We start from the raw sequence: 26,665 nt of genomic DNA, 5'->3' as shown, positions 1-26,665 counted from the left end.
TACGTACTTAGCATGTGTTCACGAAGAACTTCCACGAGTGATTATCGAATAACTTCCTGATTAAATAAAATCTTCAATTTTTTTTAAATTTGCTGTATTACTGGTAGTAGGACGCGTTGTAGGCCCGAACAGCTTGGCATGTAAGTTCTGGCTTCCTACTGATTTCTGGCGCGAATCAGTCATCAGTTTGAAAGGAGAGATAGCCATTATACAATACAATTAAGATTGAGACCTCATATTTCTAGATTGGTGGTTGGTGGTTGATGGATGATTTCAAGACATCACAACGTGACGCCGCCAATTGTGCTTATGGGCTCCAGTAACATCTGAACACCAGGAAATAAACTAGTTCACGTAACGCACGAATAACTACTCACAATACATCCCACCTACAAAGGAAAAATTATTTGGAATAAGTCTTCACAAATAATACAGAAATTCTAAAATTATTTTCTTAGCCACAAGTATTTTGCCATAAGAGGAAGATATATGTAATCCAAGATATATGTAAATGTAAACATATTACACAACTTTATATCAATTTATATTTATCTGTGAATATCGAGTATAATACATTAGAACGTATTTTATTTCTGGTACAGGAGAGATTTTTCCTTTCATAAATTTTACTTCGCTTTTCCGGAACACGTGCTAAAAGTGGCTTTTTCCTTTCGTGGAAGATATGTGTACATCATTTTTTTTAATATGCGGTATATTACAAATTGGAAATCAATTAACATTCTCTTCTTTTTTTACCTATGCTGATAGCCTTGAGAGGCTATTTCAGCTTCTCCTTGACGTGTACATTCTCACTCTTAATAGTACTGTATGAAAAGAAACATCTAGTCACTCCAACTGCTACATGAAAATATTCTACGAAAAAGAAAAAGAAATCAATTTGGTTTTTAAATAAATTACACCTGTTTGCACAAACAAATAATAAATCTAGAGTTGTTTGAGTGATAGATTAGCTCACCGAATAATTTCGCTCTTTTCCCGTCCGACCTCACAACCGATCATAGCTTATATCTGATAGATGAACCACTCGTTGAGCCTGTTTATTTAGTCTTGCCCGCGCAACTCGATAAGTTTGTCTATGAAATTAATGTCTCGTATATCGTCGGCCATGGAAAATGTAATGCGTGTTTCTGGCAGTGTTTGTTTACGTGAACTTTCTGCTCCCCTAAGAAAACACAGGTGAAGTATTTTGTCAATCATTACAGTGCGGGAGTGCGCGGGCCGAGCGTGGCGCGGGCGAGTGCTCTGTTGCGGCAGTCGGGCTCCGGCGGCCCAGCCTTCTTACACGCCACCACCGCGCCTTGCTGTCTCGTTGCGCTACGAGTCTACTATCGCGACTGCCGCGCGCGTAGCCACAGCCAACTTACTCAAAACTTTCACCTAGTATTTGAATTCAATGAATTAAAGATACAGGAAATATTATCCGTGGTTATATTGTTTATATTATGTATTTAGTCAAATATTGAATATATGTTTGTTTCTCGCAAGCACTCTAAATTAAGTAAGCATTGACCAGAAAGAATTATCTCGGATAGATTAACACTGAACAATATTTTTTGTAGTTTACAATTGTTGAGGAATTTTACGCTTAGAGAAAATTAAATCTTATCGGTTTGTGTTAATTACGTGCGCGCTTGACTTTACATTCACACAATGAATTCACAGAATAAATTGTTTCTACTCGAAGATTAGTTCGTAATATTTATCTCGTTTAATTAGGATTTATCGAAGGGTCAAGGAGAGATAATTACTTCGGTAAAATCGTGATCAGGAACGTAATTACAGCTATCTGTACCAAATTAGATTTCTCAGACTTTAACAAAATCACAGAATGAACCTTTGAGGTATTAAGTACTAAATAAACGGATTAACTTGTTCTTACAAAAGTTATACGTAATAAAATCTGTTTGTTATCTCGGTTCATTTAAAATTTAAAAACATTGCGTACCCAAAATTCTGAAGTCGGAACATTTGTCATGGAAATATCTTGTAATTCATTCCGGGTCATCCCTTGTCTTTCGCGCGAAAGTGACAGTAATTTTAATGTTCGCGGGCGGCCGAATAATTTTATCCACAAAAGTTTCCGACGGCTATTACCACAATTTTTACTATTTAATTTATATATTTTTTTAAACCGAATAATTACGGAAGGTTGTTTTTCACATTTAGCTTAGATTTCAACGTAAACTAAACATTAGGCTATAACTACCATACTTTATTGATTCTGTCAGACCCGACAGTTTTTGATTGATACTCGTATATAATATAAATATTTTTCAGTTCTATTATACGATCTTTTGAATATTTTAGGAGAATCTTATAAGTAAAACTAATGTTACAGTTTAATGTCGGGCTTATTATTTCCATTTTGTAATTTTCTATATATCGAATACTTTAGGGTTTTGAGAGCTGTAGCATCGTTTAGCCTTAAGAAGGGTAGATCAAACTGTAAATTAGTACATGAAAAAGTACGGTTCAAGTAGTTTATTAGCTCTTAAATTTTTTCATATATCTATCGAGTATATGGTTGAACTTTTTTTTCCCTACCTAAGCTGATCGTCTAGAGAGACCATATCAGCGTCAGCGAGCTAGTAGGTGAGCTCACGGGGCTCAAGCCTGATGACGTTGCTAACACGAACCCTAGCAAGAGCCGTGCTTCGCAGAATCTACCACCGGATCGGAAACGCGACTCACTGAGAAGATCCGGCGAGAAACTCGGTGGGCTATGGGTGAACGAGTGCATGACCAACCTAGTGTATAGTGGTGACCGGACCCAACAGACATCACAAGATGAATGGGCGGCATAGCACCTTGGGACCTTGAGACAAAACGTTAAAGTCTCAAATATACTGTTTAATGTTCGTTTCCCCCTCTTAACCGGAACCCGTGATAGCTTTGCGGCAAAAATAGCCAGGTTGATGGTACCCAACCGCGCGTGCTTAAAATACGCACCTCCAACAGTAATCGAAATAATTATCGAGTAAACTTTAATTATAATACATTGAAGTATTTTTTTTTTAATTATTATTTTAAGAATAAATTTAGGTTTCGCTTTTTTATAATTGAGAGATAAAAGTTTTTTTTTGTTATATCACCAAACTAGAAGCCGTGAGGGCGCAACCGCTGTGCAGCATATAGAAATATGAGTAGATATAAATTATTATCTGTTACAGAGCTGCTGGCATTATTGATTGAAACACGAGTCGATAGATTGTGTTGACTGTATAACACTAGATTGGCAGAAGTGTAATTTTTTTTGTTCTTATTACAAATTCAATTAGTTTTTGCTCACAATCATAAAATTTTAACATGCTATGTATTTCCTTGATTTCTATGAGAGAATAAGCAGGCTCTATCGTATGGTAATGGATCACCACTAACGGTGAACACCAGGAATGCTACCGGAAAGCAATGTCTTTGTCTTGATGGTACAACAATGTATAACCCGCAATCGTTGCATTAATTCATCGCGCGCGCGACATCGCGACATCGCGAGGTGAATACCACCTTGCAACAGAGACGTGAAATGGAACTGTCAGTATTATTGACAAATAACGGTAGGCAGCAGGTTGACTTTGTAACTGGCATTTCTGACGTCCGTGGGCGACGGTAACTACTCACCATCGGGTGGGCCGTATGCTCGTCTGCCTATACCTCCTCCTCCTCCGTGCGTCGTATTCCTCAGTTCTGAGGGTCGTGACCTTTACTGAGCACTTTTGTCAGGACTATGTTCTTCCATTCACTTCTGTCCTCCGCGCAGTGGATAGCGACATTGATGCTGGATTCCAAAGTCGTCTTAATCTGATTATCTGCCTACAAGGGTAATAAAAATTAAAAATAAACCCTTCAGTCTGGATCTAACGTTTTGCTCACGGCTGAAATAAGAAGTATTGTGGTACCCACCGATGCTTCCAAAATACCTTGACTCTGGAAAAACACACTGATTTGAATAAAAAAAAACAATTGCTTTCCTAGCTGTTTCCAAATAAATTGTTTTTCCGTCATTGCGATTCGATCATTTCGTGTTACTGTTTAATAATTAGTCTCTCTAAGAATTCCATTTAAATAGCTAATTAGTGTCTGATTGAACGCGTATGTACGCCTTTACTAGCATCTTACCTGTTGTTTTTAGGGTGTATTGAAACCGTCCAACAAAACGAATACTTAAGACAGCTGGTGATTTCCAACACGATCGAAGTCAAAATTATGTCTTAAAAATTTAATTTTTAAATGTATTTTGCATAACACGCAATGTATTATAAAAATTCTTCTAAGACGTGAGATTTACGGCCTTGAGAGAACGCGAAAAGTGGATGCGAGTTCTTTTTGAACTACATTACTGGTTCAGTAAAATTTTACTGATCAATACGATAGGTATTTATACTTAGGTTTCTTTTGGAACAAAATTCCTTATGGGAGGATGCGGAGGGGTACTCTAACCGGGGAAAAACGTCCGTAACGTAAGATTATTCTATTTACTTTGTTATCAACAGATGTCGCTGCACGTAAATTCAACAATTCCTGAATCGCGGTGACACGTTACACAGTTGATAGACGTTCTCGTATTTCTCTTGCTAAATCATACTTACCTGGTGTAGAGGGATACCGTGATCATGCAAGCGGTTCCCCCAGGGCGAGGCTGCTTCATTGCACTGCGGAGTGGTTGACCCTTTCGGTTATTTTTATGTTTATCAATAAAAAAAATCATAATAAAAAATGTACACTGGAATCATTTTCTTTATACCTCGAATAGAACTTAAAATTATTTTTTTTATAATATGGAACTTCGTTCCTATCCGGTGTCCCACGATACCACACGTCTTTTTTTTATTTATTTCACAGGAAGGTGACCTATTAATGGTTATTAGCTATTACTTAATTGGTTACTAGAGCCCAAAGACATCAACACCGTAAACGTCACCACCCACCTTGATACATAAGTTCTGAGGTTAAGTCTCAATTGAATATTAATAAATGTTTTTTTTTGTCTACATAAGTTAGTAATTTATTCCCGTTTCGGTTTCGGAGGGTGTCTTTTCACGTCCTGAATTTTTACAAAGGTGATGTACCTTTGATAAATATATAAGATATTTATGATCGAAGAAAGTAGGCCTTCACAAAAAAATATACTGCGTCCTGTTAATAGCGTGACTCGAAGACATTCGAACCACTTTGTCAGGTTTAGTTTTTTCATACTAGATGATGACCGAGCTTTGCTCGTTTTTTTTTTGATAACGCCATCTTGTTGTGTCTTTAAAGCGGTTAGTTGCCCTCAATAGTATTATTATTCGCTAATAGATGTCGGGAAGAGTTGATTATTGAAAACACAAATAAAACAACATTTTCTGAAAATAAATCTTAGCTAGATCGATTTATCGCCCCCGAAATCCCCTGTATACAAAATTTTCCGTGTCCGAGATTCAGATTATATATACATAAATTAATATACAAGAATTGCTTGTTTAAAGGTATAAGATATCTCAGAAATTGAGAGTCACGAATATTTAAATTAGAAAAACATTCACTACACATCATTATCCTCGGGGAATTGTCTTATTTCGCATTAAAAGTTTTAGTGCTGTACATTAAAAGCGTTCCCCTGTGAAAAACAGAAATATTAAGGTTAAGACTATCTAATGTGTTTTTGTATGAAACATTGAGATTGTATTATTTTAATATATCTGAAACTTTTTTTCAACTTTATCTTCATTATATATTTAAAAAGGTCACCGTTTCTAGATATTCTCTTAATGTTAGACTACATTTTCTGTGACTAATTTTTTACATACAAAAAATGGCAAACAGCTTTTCAGCCAATTGTTAAATCTCGCAACATTATATTATTTTATATTATACGGTTTTACCCTTAAAATAGAGAATTAACCTATAAATTTAAACCTGAAAACTTTAAAAAAGAAACAACCGTATTAGTTATTTTGGACTGTAATTGATGTTGGTATTTTTTTTTATCCGATTTCATAGATAAACAGATTAAATAACGACTACGATCTCCATCTAATAAAAGAGTCGTGGCAAAACAATTTTCAGTGCTACAATCTATGTATATGAAAAATTTTCCCGTTTTAGTGGGTACATAACAAAAAAAGTATCCTCATCAGAGACAATCCCCAAAGTATCTTGGTAAAAAATTAAACACTCACTCAACTCTTGTATTCCACAAAGCCAGTGTCCGATCTCATAAATGGCGCTAATCCGCCTACAACAAGGGACGTAAGCCGATCATGGATATCATCCGCTCTGGTCCACGTCACTACAAACTGAGTATCTACGCCTGCGTCTGTAATAAAACATATTATTATCTAGTTTCACTTTAGTGCGTCTGTTCGTATCATAAAAAGATGTTTCGTTACAACAGCAAAGATATTTGATGAAATTATTTATTTAAATACTGTAATATATAACTATAATAATAGCTATACTTGAGACTTTAGAATTTATATCTCAAGGTGGGTGGCGAATTTACGTTGTAGATGTCTATGGGCTCCAGTAACCACTTAAGACCAGGTGGGCTGTAAGCTCGTCCACCCATCTAAGCAATAGTAAAAAATTATTTAGATCTAAAATCGAATTACATTTAGTACATCATCGACGAAATAATTCCAATCGTTCTATAGTATTCTAGGGTATAAACATATACAAGTTTTTAAGTGGGGCTTAGAAAGGAAGCTCTGTCCTATTTCTGCAAAGCCTATTTTGGTGTTCCTACAATATTAGCTTCGGTCGTAATTTCGGTCGTAATGATGTGATTAGTTATAATAAAACATATTTCATTTATATAATACATTTATATATGTATATTCAACGGTAGATAGCGACTTGGCTTTCCCCCTGGTAGGTATTGCTGACTTCCATGAGCAACGTTAATCACTCACCATCGGGTAGTCAAACGAGTACCAGGCCCGTATTCTCTCTCGTCTTTACATATTTTTTTCTTTCTAGCATGAAATTTACTGTTATGATTTCAGAATAATATTAATTAAGTCATCGGCTATATTTCTAAAATCAAATATCGGCCAACCCGCGAATTGTGTAATTAATTATACGGTAGTTATTTTTCCTAAAAGATAAATACGTAATTAATTTCATAATAAATTTTTAGCCTGTTTTAAATGTGAATTTTTCTAATGAATCTCAAAGTGGAAAACGAATAAAGATTTAATTTTAGATTACAATGCAAGAACTAAGTGAATTTAAATTGGTTTAAATTACTTTAGAAGCAATAAACCTAGTAATATGTAGTAAAGTGACGTCACTATGGCGGGACCTACTCGACATCTGTCTACTTACCACCGTGAGTCAGAGCCAACAGCTTCTTCAGTAAGTATAATACGTATAAATAAAGGTATTTAGCACGTTGACTCCCATGTAGGTCACCGATGCCCTACGAGGCGCACTGAAGTAATATTTCAATTTTCTTACTAAGGCGCTGGAATATCTAGTAGGTTCCGGAAAAGACGAATCCAATGATACCGAAACTAATCTATTTCTAATACACCTAAAAGATTAAAACATACATTAATAAACAAAAGACGGCAAAATTGGCAATCCAGCTTAGTAAGAGAAATCGACATACTTAATTCAGGGCGCCGCGTACGGCACCGGAGACCTACACGACTGTCACAGTGTTAGATAATATAAATTAGTCGTTGTGACCACCAGTGCCAGTGTTCAAATCCCACAGTGAATGTATACCACAATATCAAATCCGACAATAATGAAATATGTACTCGAGATATTTTCACAAATGACTTTCACGATAAAGAAGTATTATCGAGTAATAAAACTGGAATCCGCAAAATAAATTGAATTATCCTAATGGCGGTGTAGGGCGTGGTATGAGCCTGCACAGGTAGGCGTCTCCGCTCTGCCAGTTTCTGCCGTGAAGCAGTTATACTTTCCGGTTTAACGGCGGGACAGTTTCTATACTACACAATCGGGGCTCAGACCTCATGTCTCAATGTCGGTGGTAGAATTTACATCGTGATCTTAATAGGCTCAAGTGGCTTTCGGTATGGTTACTTAATACTATGTGGACTTGTTCATCCGTCCACGCAAAAATTAAATACAAATATTATAAATACTAAGCCAGTCGTTACGAGTTCGTGAAAGTGGGTCATAATATCTGGAATCACTTAGACCAGTCATCCGTGGAAGCTTACTTACCACTAGTAAAAATAATAGAGGCACTTACGTGACAAAATAATTTGCGGCATGTGTCTGTTAATCAAAGCAAACCGGTATTCGAATTCGCCTTTTCTTTTTGGGCAGGGGGCGAACCTCATACGAGGTATCCGCGCCTAGGGGGCACGCGGGTTGTGTGGGACTTGACGATCTCCAGTTGTTGGGAGCAGACCGCGGACCCAAGAATGTTATTCGAAATCGCCTGGATAAACTTATTTTTCTACCCAAACCTAATGCTCGGCATCGAAAAGTAAAAAAAAACGAAGATTTTTCAAGAGCTTAATTAAACCGCGGAAAAGATTTAGAATCCCTTTTTATTAGGGTAACCACTGAAACATTATTTCTCCCTAATATCGCTACTTCAATTTCGTATCCAAATCTTTTCTCCGCTTCGACAAATAAAACTGAAGCCGAAGCTTTTCATAAGAAGTCGTATTTCCGCATTGGTGCAATAAGCTCTTTGCAGAGATCGCTGCTTCAATTTTTTTCCTCTCATGCCATCTTTAATTTTGTATGCTAGGCTTAAATGCTTTTAAAAATACTCAATATATCTAAAACAGCTATTTTTATGATTAACAATATTTGAATAATAATTCTAACTTGTTCTGTCCCGAAACTAATTACAGTGTATTTAACCTTTAAAATATATACCGCAATTTTGTGTGTGGGTGTATGTGCTTGTGTGTGTGTGGGTGTGTAAATTCAGTTTGTAACCATGCCTTAATTTATTATAATTAATGAACAATAGTAACAATGGCCGATCCTAGAGCGGGTAATATAAATAATAGATCTTTACCTATAAAGTTACCGTTTTACAATACTGGCTATTTGGAACGTGATTTATGTATAGCTCGCAATAAATTGTAAATTCAAATGAATTTTATTTTAAAGGTATGGAATATATGTGTTGATTATTGTTTTGTTTTCAATACATTTGTATCTTTTTCATCAATATGGACATGATAAAAATACGAGTAATTACCGGGATACGAGCTCCATCGCAGTAGCAATACCGCACAAATGGTTCACAAACATTAATGATGTTTACGGAGTGAACACTACAAAGAAACGCATTACTCATTATTGATTTGATCACTTCCGACATGGAAATTTTTATCTAAAAATTGAACTGAAATTTGTCGCCCGAAAACTAAAGTAAAGACGAATTAAAGGCGATAATGAACCTGACGATACCGTAGACAGGACCGTTGAGTTAGCGGCAGCTTTCAAGATTAGTATCAAAACAATATTGGGTCATATGTTACTTACTGGTGGTAGGACCTCTTGTGAGTCCGCGCGGGTAGGTACCACGACCTTGCCTATTTCTGCCGCGAAGCAGTAATGCGTTTCGTAATAGATGTTTAAGGGCTCCAGTAACTACTTAACACCAGGTGGGCTGTGAGCTCGTCCACCCATCTAAGCAATAAAAAAAAATTGCGTCGAATTGGAAAAGTAAAAAAACTTGATCAGTGGGTGCAGCACGAATTAAACGATCGCCATCGCGACGAACGCGTTAAGGTACATACACCTTGGATTTCTTAACACATACAGAAATGAAGGGATTTTGAATCTCTCACTGTCGCTGTCATTTTCCGTGAAAAAGGGATTCTTTTAGATAATTGTAACCGGTCATCATATCGGTTAGACCCTAATTCAGCACCTAGGGAATGCCCCAAGCGAAAATATGCGCCTAAAAAGTTTTGATCACTGTTTAGTGGTCAAGTGTCGGTACAATTTATCACAGCTTGAATTGACAAATGGCACCAGCATTACTGGAGGCGCTTGAGCAGCTGTTAGCAAATCCCACCCCTCCTGGCTGAGCCTTTGCTCACCCACCTGCCCTGATAAAACTGGAAAGGCCGTCGGGCCACTAGTGACTTCTCAAACATAAAAAAAACAGCATTACTGCGAATGCGTACTGTGACAAACTGGACGCAAGGAGCTCGCGAATCTCCAGCCAGCTTTAGTTAATAGCTCGTCCCTGCTGCTCCTACACTCGATCTCACTGTTACTACTGCATTACTATTGTATTTCAAACAAATCAGAACTATTATAAATCGTGCCATGTATTCAAAAGATTTAACAAATCAGAGACTAAGAAAATATTTTCCTTTTCGTCATATAAAATCTAAGCTTTTTACACTCAAATACCAGCTTAAAACCCATCAAATAAGGATCGGATTCGACTGTAAGGTAAATGTCTGTATATCACGTACGCATCGCATATCTTTACACCTTAATGTCACCGGTACTGAATAACGAGTTATCTGATCATTTTCACGTTGAGCACATCTTTTATGTTCCACGAATGTAGGTCTAACAAAATTTGTGCCTATATTTGTATATTATGTATGATGAAAGTGTGTCACTCCAAAATTATTTAGTAAGCTTTAATTATAATAAAATTGAATTAGTTAATTTAGAGTAATATGTCCTTCTTAGTACATATTAATTACAAGTAAGGAAATATATCGACGATACAGAATGAAAAGAAGTCCTATTATTTTTTGAGGCAGATTTTTTTTATTGCTGTCACACGGAGCACCTAATGAGGAGTAGCCGCCTTCGTTCATGGACATAAGTAAGACCTGGGACACAGCTAACACCAATAACTACTCTGAGACCTCGTTTTATGATAAAATATGAAAACATATTCAAACATTGTTAATTATCTACAATACCCGGTACCTGAGTAATAAATGTTTGCTATCGACCACAGATATATAGACCCTGAGTATTCAGAGTCTGGTAAATAGTCAAATTTTACAATTTAAGTGTGTACACAGCGGTTATCCAAATACAATTAGGTCTGCGATCTCGAGGCGGTGGAGAGCGGCATTAATTCTGTTATTTACTAATTGATTACACCCTGTATCTACGTTTAAAAAAATCACTTAAATTGTAACAACAGTTTTAATATACAGCTGAACTGTTGTGTGAGTATTCGTACACTGCTCTCATATATATTACATGTCATTGTGCCTCTCGTCTTTATGGAAAGAGTAATGAATTCCAGCGTTTTAATCTCATGCTTGTAAACAATTCAGTATTACGGTTTCGTTCTGTTGTCAGCCATGTTGAATGTTCAAATCTCATCAGAAAGGAACTTTGAAAGGCACCGAAACACTTGCGTCCAACAAATAGGCAAGTAAAGAAGAAATCGAATTAAAACCGTTTTAAAAATCCCCCATATTTAGTTAACGAACGCGAAAGAAAGGTTTTTAGAAAGCAAATTAAAAAGCGTAATAAAAAATAGTTATTTTTTTAAGAAATATCAAATATCAAAAATTCTAGTCAAGATCACCACCGTTTGCCATCAATTACCTAAAACATATCACATTCGTCTTGAAGTATTCATAACGCATTTGCTGTCTACTCCGGTAGTGTCTTAAGCACACATTGGGATGTTAAACAATAATTACCATGGTCAAAATAACAATATCATCAATTATTTAACACCGCATGCTTAAGTCAAAAGCCTACGTAATTAAATGTCTAAATATTTTATGAAACTACTTTTTACTTCCAAATTTAATGGAAAACTATTTTTTTATTGTACCCGGTGGGTCAACTAACTTAAGATCTACTACATATATGGTGCTAAATGATTATCTCAGCCCATGTATGGCTATGTCGCCACTCACGTTGAGACGTCAAAGATTCATTTTCTTGTTTTTCTTTATTGCCCTTGTAGGCAGACGAACATATGGCCCACCTGATGGTGAGCGGTTACCGTCGCTCAAGGACGTCAGCAATGCCAGATGCAAAGCCAAGCCGCTGCCTTCCATGCTGTACGAGTATAATAACACCATGACAGTCTCACACCTCGGACCTGACTTTCAATCCCAATACCGCTTCGCTATAGAAATACCAAACAGTCCTACCACCACTAAAATCAATTGAGGGGCACTACCGATGCTTTAGTTTTTCTGCAAATTATTTGGAATTCCGAAGATGCATAGAACGAGCCTTCATTTGTATTTTCATCTTGAGTACTAGACGAATTAAGAATAAAGAAATCGTTAGAATTTTTAATTGATTTAGCGTATTCGGTTTTATACCGGAGATTCAAAATTTCATAAAAAATATCGCTAATTGAATAATAAATTAGAACGTGGCACTCAGCAAACCTCGACATGGAATTATCACTTTACTGTGCAATTCCGAAGGTTATACACGGGATTTTATTACGGTTACGTGTTTTTTTTTTTAAATCGCAAATGCATTTTTATTGTTTTCGTACATGGGCGTATCTGGGCCAGACGAGCTCACGGCTCACAATTAATTATTTACCGGAGCTCATGGACGTGAATTCCGTTTTAAGATCTAAGCTCGAAGTCATAATTGATACGATGCCAACTCTCCAACCCTTTAAAGCGAAAGGCATGAAATTTCACAGCAAAAACAGATAGGGTTCTGATACCGATTCGGGCGGGCTCACAACATGCCTTACCTCTACTAGTTAAATACTTTAAATATCGTGTGCACGCTTTTATTTTTATTAGACAACTAGCTGACCCGGCAAACTTCGTAGCTCCTCAATCGATAAATAAAATACCTAAACTTTTGTATAAAATAAACTTAAAACAAACAAAAGGAATCCGACGGATGGGGGACACATCAAAGGAAAAACAAAATTGTTATTTTTATTTAATTCCGAGCATTTTCTTATTTATCTACCTTTCAAACCTTCTCTGGACTTCCACAAATAATTCAAGACCAAAATTAGCCAAATCGGTCCAGCCGTTCTCGAGTTTTAGCGAGACTAACGAACAGCAATTCATTTTTATATATATACCTATAGATAGATGATATGATTATGTCGTGCATAAATACTTACTATTTAATAAACCACGTATGTATTCGATTACAAGTTTGTATATTTGTACGCGAGAGCGAGATTTGTACGCCATAAGAGTCGCATCACTCGATAAACGAAGACCAGGCGTTTTATCCTTTAAGACACGAACTCTTCGTCTTTTCTAAATAAGTGTATTGTACATTTTATTACACGATATTTGCGACTGATTTAAATTATAAATCAATTCATTCGATTATAGAACTCCGAAACGATATTCAGTTCGTATTCTAATCAGTACAAATATAATATTTTTGCGGTGAATTCACACATAAGGAATCTAAAATGTAAACGCGAACGGTATTTGAACAAACACACACGGCTCATTTATGTAAGTACGTCGCTCCTGTATCCATACAAAAATAAAATGAAAGAAAATCTTTTGTTTATTTCGTTTTCACGCTTCAGTTCGTACGTTAATTAAACGAAACTTTTCTTGTTAATTCGTACTCCGATATTAATTTATACAATCTGTTTTAATTTAGTCATTGGCCAGAAAACGTAGTTGGAAATCTCTTATTTCGTCTGATTATGTATTGAAGTAAGCATCTATATATTAATACGTGAAGCAGAAACTTTGTACCCCTTTTTAAGAAAATTGCGAGGACGGATGAGTATGAAATTTCTCACACTTATAGGGAATATAGAGAAGGAGTGCAGAACACTAATATTTTTTTTAATTGTGCATAAAAAAATTCATTAAATCAATAAAGAAAACATTACACACACTACCATGTATTTGACACACACACGCATGTATATTTATTGTTTTATGTCTGCGGTCAAATTGAGAATAGATTAATATCGTGTCTTTAATATTATTTGTCTATAGTGTAGTCTTGGCGGAATCTGTGACTATAGAAGTCTTTGACAATAGAACCATAATAATGTTCAAACTTATAATTTCAATTCATTATAGTCGATTTCGACTACAGCGGGGCCACTAGTTAGAGTAAATCTTTCAACGTAAAAGGCCCCATATTCTGTTACTAAATAAATAAATTCAAAACCAATACGTTATAATCGGACTTGTTATCATAAACATGTCGCTTTTTATGTTTTTCTATCATGCTACGAACGTTTTCGTGTGACATTCATTACATAATGAGGCCTCACGCAATCATTACGGAGTAAATTTCCTTGAACGTCTGTCAAGGAATAAGGAGTTTGTTTATTATTTAGATTACTGAAACTCGAACTCAATTTCGAAACGAGGCGGTTATTGTTTAAAACTCGTCTTTTAATTGAAAGAATCTCAATAAATACACTGTATTATAGTTTCCGGAATATCAACTACGTACTCGGTTTATTTTCATTTATGAATTTATGTTACTGTTACGTCGCTTTGTTATCGTTATTAAACATGAAACATAAGAAACCAGTTATCGTTTTCTCAACATCAGTAAGTTGCTGTTAGCATTTAAAGTAATCTGTATATTAATACGTGAAGCAAAAACTTTGTATCCCTTTTTAAGAAAATTGCGGGGACGGAGGAATATGAAATTTTCCACACTTACAGAGAATATAGAGAAGAAGTGCACAATGCTAATATTTTTTTTTAAATAATGCATAAAAGATACATTAAATCAATAAAGAAAACATTACACACACTGCGTACCATGTATTTGACGCACACACGCATGCATACTACTTGGTCTGGCCATAAATACTGTTACAATTAAAAATAAACAAAATATTACATTTGAATTTGGAATCTGTCATTTTTATATGATTGCTCATTGAGTTTTCTCATTCTGGCGCCAATACATTGTACAATATTTTGCGATATTAAAATGGAGTGGGGTGATAAAGAGAACCGAATCGCTGTGACTGCATTACACAAAGTAGGTATGGAGCCAAATGAAATTTTTAAAACTCTCCATACGCTTGGTATTAGTAAAATATTTGTGTACCGGGCTATTAATAGGTGCAATGAGACCTCCTCTGTTTGTGACAGAAAAAGATCTGGCCGTCACGTCACGTAGTGTTCGTACGAAAAAGGTGGTCAAAGCAGTAAGGGAAAGAATTCGAAGAAATCCTGTCCGAAAGCAAAAGATTTTATCTCGGGAGATGAAGATAGCACATAGAACCATGTCGCGTATTTTAAAAGATGACTTAGGACTTGTAGCCTATAAAAGACGTACTGGTCATTTCTTAACTAATAATTTAAAAGAGAATAGGGTGGTAAAATCGAAACAACTACTGAAGCGGCATGCAAAGGGTCATAGAAAAGGTCATAGAAAAATTTTGTTTACGGATGAGAACATTTTTACAATTGAGCAACATTTTAACAAGCTAAATGACCGTATTTATGCTCAAAGCTCTAAGGAAGCTTCCCAATTAGTCGACAGAGTGCAACGTGGGCACTATCCGACTTCAGTGATGGTTTGGTGGGGTATTAGATATGAAGGAGTTACAGAGCCATACTTTTGTGAAAAAGGTATCAAAACATCGGCACCAGTGTATCAAGATACCATTCTTGGGAAGGTAGTGAAGCCCCTTAACAACACCATGTTCAATAATCAAGAATGGTCCTTCCAGCAAGACTCGGCGCCAGGTCATAAAGCTCGGTCTACGCAGTCTTGGTTGGACACAAACGTTTCGGACTTCATCAGAGCTGAAGACTGGACGTCGTCTAGTCTAATCTATTTCTATCTATCTATCTTAATCCGCTGGATTATGATTTATGGTCAGTTTTAGAGACTACGGCTTGCTCTAAGCGCCATGATAATTTACAATCCGTACGATTGGCAGTGAAAAATTTTCCCATGGAAAGAGTGCGTGCTTCTATTGATAACTGGCCTCAACGTTTAAAGGACTGTATTGCAGCCAATGGAGACCACTTCGAATAAGCTTTTTATACTTTAAATTGTTTTATATTTATGTATTAAACTAACATACTGTAAAAGTAATAAATGTTATTTGCCATAGATTTTTTTTGTTTTCCTTTGTAACAGTACCCAGTGGCCAGACTAAGTATTTATTGTCAAACTTTTGTTCTTGACGTCTGTTGTCAAATTGAGATTAAATAGTTTTGTCTTTGTTTATATTTTTTATAGTGTAGTCTTGCCGAAATTTGTGATTATAGAAGTATAAAATACAATCATAATAGTGTACAAACTTACAATCCCAATTAATTATAGTCGAATTTCGACTACTGCGGGAACTCTAGTCTTTACTATTGCACTAACGCGATGACCCAAAATAAGTCATTAAGTCGAAAATGCAATACGTATCGTTCCGTTTTTTCACTTCATTTCCACGTCCCTAAACGTAATTGATTACAATACGTAGATATATTGAAGCATTTACGTCTGATTGAGTCGCTACATTTTCTTGCGCGTCTATATTCTATACCAGTCGAAGAGAATATATTTAATTAAGACGCTAGCGGAATTATTGGGATTGGTTCACGAGCGACTGAATATTTTTCAGAATCGGTTATTTCTGGACCAATAATGAGCTACAGAAACCTACGCAGATACCTTAATTTAGACATTCCTTTTACTTTTTAGATTTTAAATAATATTATTTTTATTGAAATGCTAAAACGACATGTGCTTCTTCAAAGAGCCCACTTCACATGACCGAAATTTTATATCTTTTGTAATTAATCATTATCAGCTATCTGATTTACAGTTTTTATTCAAAATCGTTGTATTTATCTAGTTACTTTATCAGACTGTTTACAATTACAATTTACATACTGAAATTATTAATTTTTTTTATCAACCAAAATAATATTTTATGTTTAATTCTTCTAGTCTAATTTATTAGTTTAATTCATTTTTACAGTATGTAAGTTCATTTTAATATCGGATCGTGGAATCTCGTTCTCTCCACAGCCGGAGTGCCACTTAGTTCAATTAACTCCTTGCTCCTCTGTATTAATTATATTCCTTGGCGGCCCCACCTAGCTAGCAACCATCGCTGACGATAGGGCTTTTTTTACTAATCCAGCATTAACAAATTTTTAATCATGCTTCAAATCGCGGCTGGAGTTAAAATTCCTACTAAACTAAAACAGCTAAAAGGACAATGGTTCCGCAGGTAGTAAGTACATCGAAGTTAGCCCCGAGAAAATCACGGCCATGCTCTTTTAAAACGTTCGATGCTGTTCGATGGTTCTAGTCCTAGTACTAACAATAAGCAATACACGGATCACCGTACTCCATCATCGTATTCTTCGAAAAGTCACCCCCTTCCTCCTCACAGGTAGACCTTTGAGTTCGCCCAACTTTTCTGGTAAAGCTGTAAAGACCTCCACGCATCGCTAATTCTCCGATCCATTGCCGGTGCTTTTCGGTACCACAAGCACCGGTCACCGTCCTCGTCGAACCCGTCGCTTGCGACGAAGGGCTCGACGAGCGAATTAACCCACAGACACAGCCCACTGAGTTTCTCGCCGGATCTTCTCAGTGGGTCGCGTTTCCGATCCGGTGGTAGATTCTGCGAAGTACTGCTCTTGCTAGGGCCAGTGTTAGCAACACTCCGGTTTGAGCCCCGTGAGCTCACCTACACGTTAGGGTGAAGCTAAAATGGCCTCTCAAGACTATCAGCATAGTTAGGGGAAAAAAAGAAGGTAATTCCATCATCAGAAAATTAACATTATACATATCAGTATTCTAGGAGCACGTTGTTTAATCTATTGTATCTATTCACATAACTGAACTAGTGCAAAATGCAATTTAAGAACTCTGCCTCTGTCAATATTAAATTCAATAAGGAAGTTCTCATTTCGGACGTGTTACGTGATTTTGACGCGATTTCTCGCAATACAGTTTATATTGTAAACGCTAAAACTGTTGTTACACATATACGATTTATCGGAGAATTGAAGCGAACTTTGAAATAGGTTTCTGTTATCGTAATATTTGTTACAATGTTGAAGGTAGTAAGTATTGAAATAGAATATACACGGCAAACAATGTAAATATGTACTTGTTTGCTTAACAAATTCGTTCAGATACTAAGAGATGAGGGAAGGATGAATTTGGTAAAATATATAAACGAGGATAATCTGTTTAAAAAATTACTAAATCATGTCTGGAACGGGATCAATTGCTTCGTAGCTAGCCTGTTAAGCGCGCATACCATCAGTCAGGGACATGGCACAATCTGAAATGTCAATTGCGCGTTTTCCTACCTTTGAAACTAAAACACATGGCTGCTTTCCTATACAATTCATCCAGGTTTGATTTTTACCGCACGATATTAGATGATGAACACACATTAGGTACGTAAGCCGGAACATTAGATATTTCCCAGAACGTGAATGACAGCACAGACTCATCATTCGATATTAGTAGCGAATGTCTTAAAAATTGAGCTACAACGCTCCTAAGTGCTTCGAAATTTTTCGTAACTTTAAAAATTAAATTTTGCACAGCTGATAACGGAAATCAACGTGCAACTGGCTTTATTTCGTGATCTGCTGATACACTTCGGCCAGCCTCACGACTGCCCTGAGCTACGGGAACGCGTGCGGCGCCTTCGACGAGCTTGCGTCGAAGCAACCAAACAAACAAGTCAACTTGTTCTGCCTAATTGTAAAAAGTAAGTAAATATCTTCAATAATTACACAAACATTATCTTAATAGTAAAAATCTTCAAGGCTTTGCAAATATCTTACCCGTCGTTCGGCGTCTCATATGGTAGCCAACTTGAATGGGGTCATATATCGCTAGATCGTCAGTTTTTAACCGGTTTCAAATAAAAAGAAACAACAGAACTTCAAGTCGGAGCACAAATAATACTCGATTACAAATATCACAAGAAATATTTTCCCGTTTAATGAGCCCCAAACATGTTCTACCATGGTAAAGGACGTGTGTTCTGTATATTCATAACAAAAAAAAAAAAAAAGGCCAGGCAACGAGTTCGGGGGCCTTTTCGAATACTAAATTACTTTAACAGAGAAATGAATTGACTGCAACTGAGAATCAAATCTCAATTCCGTAGTACCGCAATCAGTGTTACTAACTATTAAACCAACGAAGCAATTACAAAAACAATATGAGAAGAATTATTTTCTGTCACCGACGTATGATAGCTTTGAAACAAAAATTCATAATTTTAATATCATTCTGTGTATATTTGTTCCAAATGTCTTTTAAATTTTATAAACCACGAAAAAATTTATGTCCACTTAAATTAGAATTTTATAATTATTAACGTACAACAAATATCCCATTGTTCGGAAGTTTACCAATTTACTGTGTTTGACAACATAGTACAGACTCAACATCGAACGGCTGCGTAGCCTCCTGGGCTTGAAACGTAAATATGTATTAAATTAGGTGGAAAACAATACAGTTTTAGAAAATTTAAACAATGGCGGCCAAATTTCGTAAATCTAATTCGAATGTTCTCGATACGTGTCAAATACTAATTTAATATTCCTCTAAAAGTGGGTTACAAAACTGGGTAAAAACAAAAAAACATTTTAGAAAATGTCCAATCACGAATTTTTTTTTAATTCAAGAAAACCATTTGATTTTTGAAAATAAATCTACGGATATATGTAGCCAAAAGGTTGTTTAGCAATAAAAACCTTACGTACTAAAGACATTTTAAAATGAAATTGTCGCCATTTATGTAAATTCGAATAGCCGGTGGAATGGTGATCTACCCAATTATTTGCATTTCAAAAGGCGATCCATTCGTTTGTTTCGAAGTCAAAATCGAAAGAGAACTAATTACGACAGTAAAGTTCCTGACTTCTCTCGGTAGCTGGAAACTAATAAATGTTTTCAGTGTGCCGATTTCACAACTGATAACTAGCTTGATGTTCCTAGTTTATCATGGGAATTCGTTTGAACCGGAATCCTTACATGGAACTTTATGAAAGGTTAAACATTCAGAGGAAAATTTATGCTTGTGTAGTGTATGTAATTTATTTAGTGTTTGTAACTGTTATTCAGTGTTTTATGTTAAGCCAAACACTTGGTTATATCTAATTCAATTAACGAAGTTACCAATTTTTGTGTATTATAATATTTATGCATCATCCTAATAAGTCATTTCATACAATTACTTTCAATAATTTATGTCTTATTCTTTTGTTAAGCGTCTATCAGAACACATAGGCCCCACAAATAAAATTCCACTCTCCACTTTGAGACATAAAATCGAAATTTCAATAGCATTTTATAAAAGTTGCTTTCCGCCAAAAATGTTACCTTTATGAAAAATAAAACCTCCCTTGTTCGGGGTCAATATGAAAGAAATTATGTTTAATGCAGGTCCACGACCAATGACATTTGCACGGAGCAGCCACAGTTGGTGCTGCTGTACTTCATGTCACAACTACTACTGCGAGAGCTCGCCAAATGCCACAGATTAGTTCAACTAGTTCCAATGGATATGACTTCATATTACGGTGAGATATTAACCATCAAATGGAAGCAACATAGTTCATAAATAGGCTAACTTATTTTTATTTACCATTAATATTGGACTAAATGGGCTGACGAATATTTAAACAATTAAATTGCATTACGGAAAAAATACGTTTGTCATGAATTGAGAATTTCTTTCTCATTTTTAATTAGTAATTTAAAATTACCACCTTTTCAAATTATTTAGATGAACAATTATCAAAAGTTAACTCACACGAACTCAAAAACAAATTGACAATTATCTATTACCGATTCATTAGATGTTCAGAAGATTTAATGCCTTACTAGTATTTAGTAGCATGTATTGTCAGCATCTAACAAAAGGGACAGCCGATATGAAAGTTTTATGGTAGTTGGTATTCACTTTATGAAGCCGTTGAGGTTCTGTAAGCCTTAAACCCCAGGTAGCCCATAACTTCCGTTCACCCTTCTGTCAAATTTTATAAATAAATATAAGATCATCGCCCATTAAAGATGCACTGTTTTAAAAAACTTTTACGTTAATTTCACATTTAATTTTATGATTATGCAGAAAATCGCGCCGGTCCGTCCAACTTTGGCAACGTCATCAGTCAAATCTTGCTGTGCAAGCAGATTACGCCAGATTTTAACCAAGAAGAGCTCTGCAGTATTGCAAAGGACACACAAGAAATAACGAGGATAGTAAATGATATTCAAGAGTATCTTCCGCAACATGAAAACCTCAATCATTTAGGTAATGACGTTTTTTTTCTTCTACTTAATACTCCTAAATTACACGTTACAAAACGGAAAAGACAAGCTCCCATTTACATAAAAGGATTATGAGCTTCATGCCAAATAACGTCTTCCATTGACATTAAGAACAGTCGCTCCCCGAATGCGGGCAAAATATTCTTTTATATACAGCTCTCGAGGCTGTGGAACAAATGGCTTCGTTCTGTATATTCACGTGGTATTTTTAAAACTAAAAGGCAAGCTTCGCAGCTATCGAAGACAATGAAGTATGAATGTATTCTAACATCAAAAACATTGTTGCAGAAACTACTGTTGCTCTAAAAGGTGACGACGTCAACGGACTGTGGAGGAATAAGCGAAGAGGATCCTTGTACAAAGGCATGGGGGTACTTTGTTGTGTATCGCGACCTAACTATCTCTGAGGGTGACCGGAATCGCCTGCGAGGCGGCTCAACTGCGACCAAAGCCAAACGTCAGACACAAACATAACACGTGCCCAGTGAAAACACGTCAAGGCTCGAAGTGTTCAGTAAATTAACTGTCAAAAACCTGTGAAGCGTTGTTGTGGATGTACGTACGTACGTAAATGGTACAGAATAAGTGAAAGGGTCCATTAAACAGTTAAATGTAACTAGCGAATTGAACGACACTGATGGTCGACTCGTATAAGTATTGTATTTACCGTAAATGATATCTTGTAATGATAATTAGACACAAATATTATTTAATTTTTTCATTGAAATATATATTAACGATCGATAGGTAAATCTGTAAAAAAACAATCATCATGCCTGGAATGGGATCAATTGCATTTAAGTAGATTTGTAAAATCATTATTATCGTAATTGGCTATTGTAGTTAGAATATATTTACAAAAAAAAGGCCAGACTATCACATTTACTGGCTTCTATGTATAGAAATTCAACTTGAGAAATTCATATAAATAGATATGCTTTGTAGTAAGTATTTTAGATTATCGCGATGACAAATTTGTGAGAGATTTTTTTTAAAATAGGCAATGTTTTTTTGTTCATTAATAAAATTGAAGTCATATAATGTAGCTCAAAAATATAAATTAAAAGATTTATATCGTTTAAGATATTAAATTCGCAATTTTAAATTATTTTTTATAGAAAATGAACTTTTACTTTTGGCGTGATATTACCTTATGTATATATCAGCTCAGGTTTTATTTCATTTTAAGTAATTTATTGTATGATTCCATGGCCTAATAAAAGTCACGCGTAAGCACAGAAAAAAATGTAGTCAATTATTAGCGCGACAATCTTGTAACTAAGGACAAATATGATCAACTTAGCTTTAAAATCTTTAAAAGATATTCTATTGTTACTCACTAAGAATTTATCATGTCTTTTGCTGTTTCTTAATAAAAAATTCTTAACAATTGTTTATGATCTCGAAATTAATTTAGCTCTTAATTTTAATATCGTGATGCTGGGAGATTTTTTATTTAAGTAATATTAGAGAACAATTACATCATTATTATGTAGAAAGATCAACCGAAGTTGAAAATTCAAAATGATTTCAAAATGAACAAATTTTTAGCTTCCTTACTAAATGTAATCATTTAATATTAATCTTAACAAATAGATGTAGAGCAATATTTAATACGGCTAAAACACATTAGCTAATCATCTACATAGCCGTAGTACTATATAGCTTTCATTTACCACGATATAATAATGTCTAACTACATATAATCACGTGCACAAACATTTAACTGATTATAGAGCACAACACCACTATTAGATTTTATAATAAAATGCATTTTAGTTCTTGTCGAAGAATGTGAAATTATACTAGTCAATTTGTTCTGTTTAGCTTAGATATTATTAATAGGTAAATAAATTCACATACTAAAGTGATGACTGTGATATACTCGTAATGTAAGATTAATAATTATTATAGAAGAGAAATGAATTATGCATTAGTAAAACATATTGAAAATAAGTTTTCGTTTCATTTTATTATTTTAAAGACCTTTTTTTTTTTTTTAACGCTGGGGAATCCATTTACGGATACCCGGTCGAGAGGGGTAATAGACCGGGTTATGTCGGACTCCGGCGCCTCCAGAGAAGAAGAGGGAGAAGAGGAAGACCAAAGTCCTCCTCTTCTTCCAATTCCTACCGGGACTACGCCTTGAGAGAGGCGCGCGAGGCGCTGCGCGGCGTCTACCACGCAGGACCCGCCCCGCAAAACCGACTACCGACTAAACCCCATCGAGCTCCACCACTCCGACTCCACGAAACTTACGGTACCGCACAATGCGCGCCGCAGGCTCGCCGTCGCCGGTACCCGTCCTGACAATAGGACGGGATCCTATCCCAGGGAAGATCCCGCAGGACGTCGTCTCGGAAGACACCGTGAGTGGCGCATAGGAGCCACCTTGCGCCGCCTCACCACAGAACCGACAGCAGAGCACCGGGCACCCAGTACCCAACAGTCCCTACGGGAGATTAACGGGAGCATCGTGCCCGCGTCGCCCACCCCGCCTTCTTCGCTGTGGAGCCGAAGAGATTATTTTAAAGACCTGCAATAATAATATTCATGTATATTTTTTAACGAACATGGCGATGGAGTATCATTTTCCTGCCTATTTCTGCCATGAAAGAGTAACGCGTTCCGGTTTCAAGGGTGGGAGTGTCGTTATACAACAAAATTGAGACTTGGATCTACCTCCATTATAAACATGAAATTAAAAAAAAATTAAAGCACACATATCTTTCCTATATATCCTTAGACCATACTACGAGATTCCAAAGCTTCAGTTTAATTTAATAAGAGTAAAACCGGATATACGGTTTTATTACTAAAACTGTGATCGTTAACGTAATAATGCAATGAGCTAGAAATAGTCACGCAGCGTTCAAGAATGAATGAGTTGCAATTTTCTGTTTAGTTAAAAAGGAAGGATCCTCGAGTATTTGATATGTACTGTACTGTTTCATCATTGCGTTTTAGTGTATGTGTAAGTTTAATTAATCATGAATATCATAAATTATTTAAAAAAAAAACACTAATCCACCGCTAAGTTCTTACGATCCTGATCACGCTATAAGATTTACATCACAACGTCGCAACATCGTGTAGCTAAATTGAACATTTTTTGACGACATTTTCCCGATACATGTGTATATTATGATTTAGTAGTAACTAAAAGTTATTATCGATTACTAAACTGATGTTTCTATTTTCTTTATATTCGTTCATAACACAAAGTTCAGTTACCTATATCATTTAAATTTACATTGCATTTTTGAAATACTGTTTCAAAAAAGGAAGGAAAGGAAAACATAAATTTTATATTCACAAACGATAAACAAAAGGTTTTTTGGGAAAATTGTTTTTATTTTACTATTCCCTTTCAAATATGTCACCTCGATGACTAATGTATGGGATGGCTGTGCGTCCCGCGAGACGATCTTCACGTGATCTCTTTGGCTTGTAGTCCTCTTGGGAATCCTTAGGATTGTTCACTGAAATACGTTTGGATAATAATTAAAGAAAACTATTAGATAATGAAGTAAATATAAATACTATAATACATTGCAAGCGAATTCGAAACGAAATATGAACATTCAAAAATAAGAACAAACAAAATAACCCGTGATAACTCAAATCTATAATCCATTCAAACAAAATATGTGCAAAATCAAAGAGACATAAGCTTATTTTCAAATAAGGGCATGGGTAAGAGAATTCGTATGAAAGAAATAACACATCCAAAACGTTTCAAATCGTGGTTAGTAAGTATATACTAATAAGAGTGATCGCACATATATATGTAAGAAACCACATTTACTTACTCTCGTCTGAACTGAGTTTAAAGCGTCTCGCGTATTCTAGGAATTCTTTGTTATGCTGATCCCTTGTATTTCTGCTCTTTTGAAAGCCTGGAGATAAATTCGCCAGCCTGGATATTCTACGAACCAAAGAATCCAAATTTGGGTAAAATAGGTCATCAAAGTCAAACATGAAACAAAGGCTACTCACAAGCTATTGATTACATTACGATTTTTACTATTCTGTAGCATAACAGGATCTAAAACCAAAATTAAACTGGAGGCTTTGTCTTGTTTCTTTCCGTAATCATTATTATCTTTCGTATATGATTTAAGTAAAGTACTTGGCATAATCCTTTTCTCAGATATATTTATTATTCCTCGTTTATGTGATTTATTGTAGAGGTTAGGGTTTCTCGGTAAATTTGTTAAACGTTGATCCGAGAATTTGTTGCCTGGATACAGATGCTTTTTGTATTTGGTATGATAATCGTGGTTTTGATCCTCATTGTAATCCAGATACATTTTTTTCAAATCATTTGTTTCGATTGCTTTAAACTTTTTGTTTTGTTGATTCAAGTGTCCATGTCTATTATGAGCTGAATTTAATGATTTTGACAAATCTGAATGGGATACGATTTTTAACCGATTATTCAATGTATTTCCTTCGGAAGCTTTTTTAATTAATTCTTTAATATCGTCCCTTGTCATGGCTCCTTGCTGACTGTTATCAATAATGTCGCTAACACTTTTATCTGTACTTTCTTCAATACTGTGGTTATGGTTGTATATAGCTAGACTATTACCGAGTTTCAAATCATTCGTATTAAAAAAATCCAATATCTCTAATAATCCTTCTAAATCGATTCCATGCCGGCTATCAACGCTAATAAACGTGATTGTCACAACTGAAAATTTAACATCGTACGCTTAACTTTATTGATACAATAAATTCAAATATAAGATAAAAGTATATAAAAATGAATTGCTGTTCGTTAGTCTCGCTAAAACTCGAGAACGGCTGGACCGATTTGGTCTTGAATTATTCGTGGAAGACCAGAGAAGGTTTAAAAGGTAGATTTAATTAAGAAAACGCTCGGAATTATATAAAAATAACAATTTTGTTTTTCCTTTGATGTGTCCCCCCCCCCCTCGTTGGACGGATTCCTTTTGTTTGTTTTAAGTTTATTTTATACAAAAGCTTAGGTCTTTTATTTATCGATTGAGGCACTACAAAGTCTGCCGGGTCAGCTAATATAAAAAATAAAAACGATGCGATCTACAAAAAATCTACAAACCCACGAATAATACTGCAAGCAACATCACAATATGATAACAACGTATCGTTGTAATAATACTCAACAGAAAAATGCACAGTACGCCATCAAACTGAACGATAAATTTATACGGTTTTTTTACAAATTTCATTTTCCCTTATCGAGTTCCAGATCTTATTTATATGAAACTCGTAGCACTTTTTCAATACACGCAATAAAAATTGGAGTAATGAAACAATTTGACCGCACGACCACGAAAACTGCGAGGGAAACACGGTTCAGAAAGATGTTAATAATTGCTTTTAATTATTGTATGAATTCAAATAATTTATTTATCAATAAAAACGCTTAAAATCAAATTATTCATAGATACCCAAAATTATATAGCCA

General features: G+C 35.4%; 1 protein-coding gene across 1 annotated transcript; it reads left to right on the top strand.

Moving 5' to 3' along the window:
* The first annotated feature begins 991 nt into the window (after positions 1–991).
* LOC101742900 (uncharacterized) lies at positions 992–23,166 on the top strand. Its single transcript, XM_021350647.3, has 7 exons — positions 992–1,135; positions 1,224–1,519; positions 7,177–7,356; positions 18,468–18,634; positions 20,323–20,459; positions 21,011–21,193; positions 21,499–23,166. The coding sequence occupies exons 3-7, from the start codon at positions 7,294–7,296 to the stop codon at positions 21,615–21,617; spliced, it is 669 nt and encodes a 222-aa protein (XP_021206322.1). The 5' UTR covers positions 992–1,135; positions 1,224–1,519; positions 7,177–7,293; the 3' UTR covers positions 21,618–23,166.
* The last annotated feature ends 3,499 nt before the right edge of the window (positions 23,167–26,665 follow it).

This window comes from Bombyx mori, chromosome 5 (assembly GCF_030269925.1).
Source record: "Bombyx mori chromosome 5, ASM3026992v2".
NCBI classification, from domain to species: domain Eukaryota; kingdom Metazoa; phylum Arthropoda; class Insecta; order Lepidoptera; family Bombycidae; genus Bombyx; species Bombyx mori.
The sequence above is the reverse complement of the archived record's forward strand: the minus strand, read 5'-3'. Positions and strand labels throughout refer to the sequence as shown.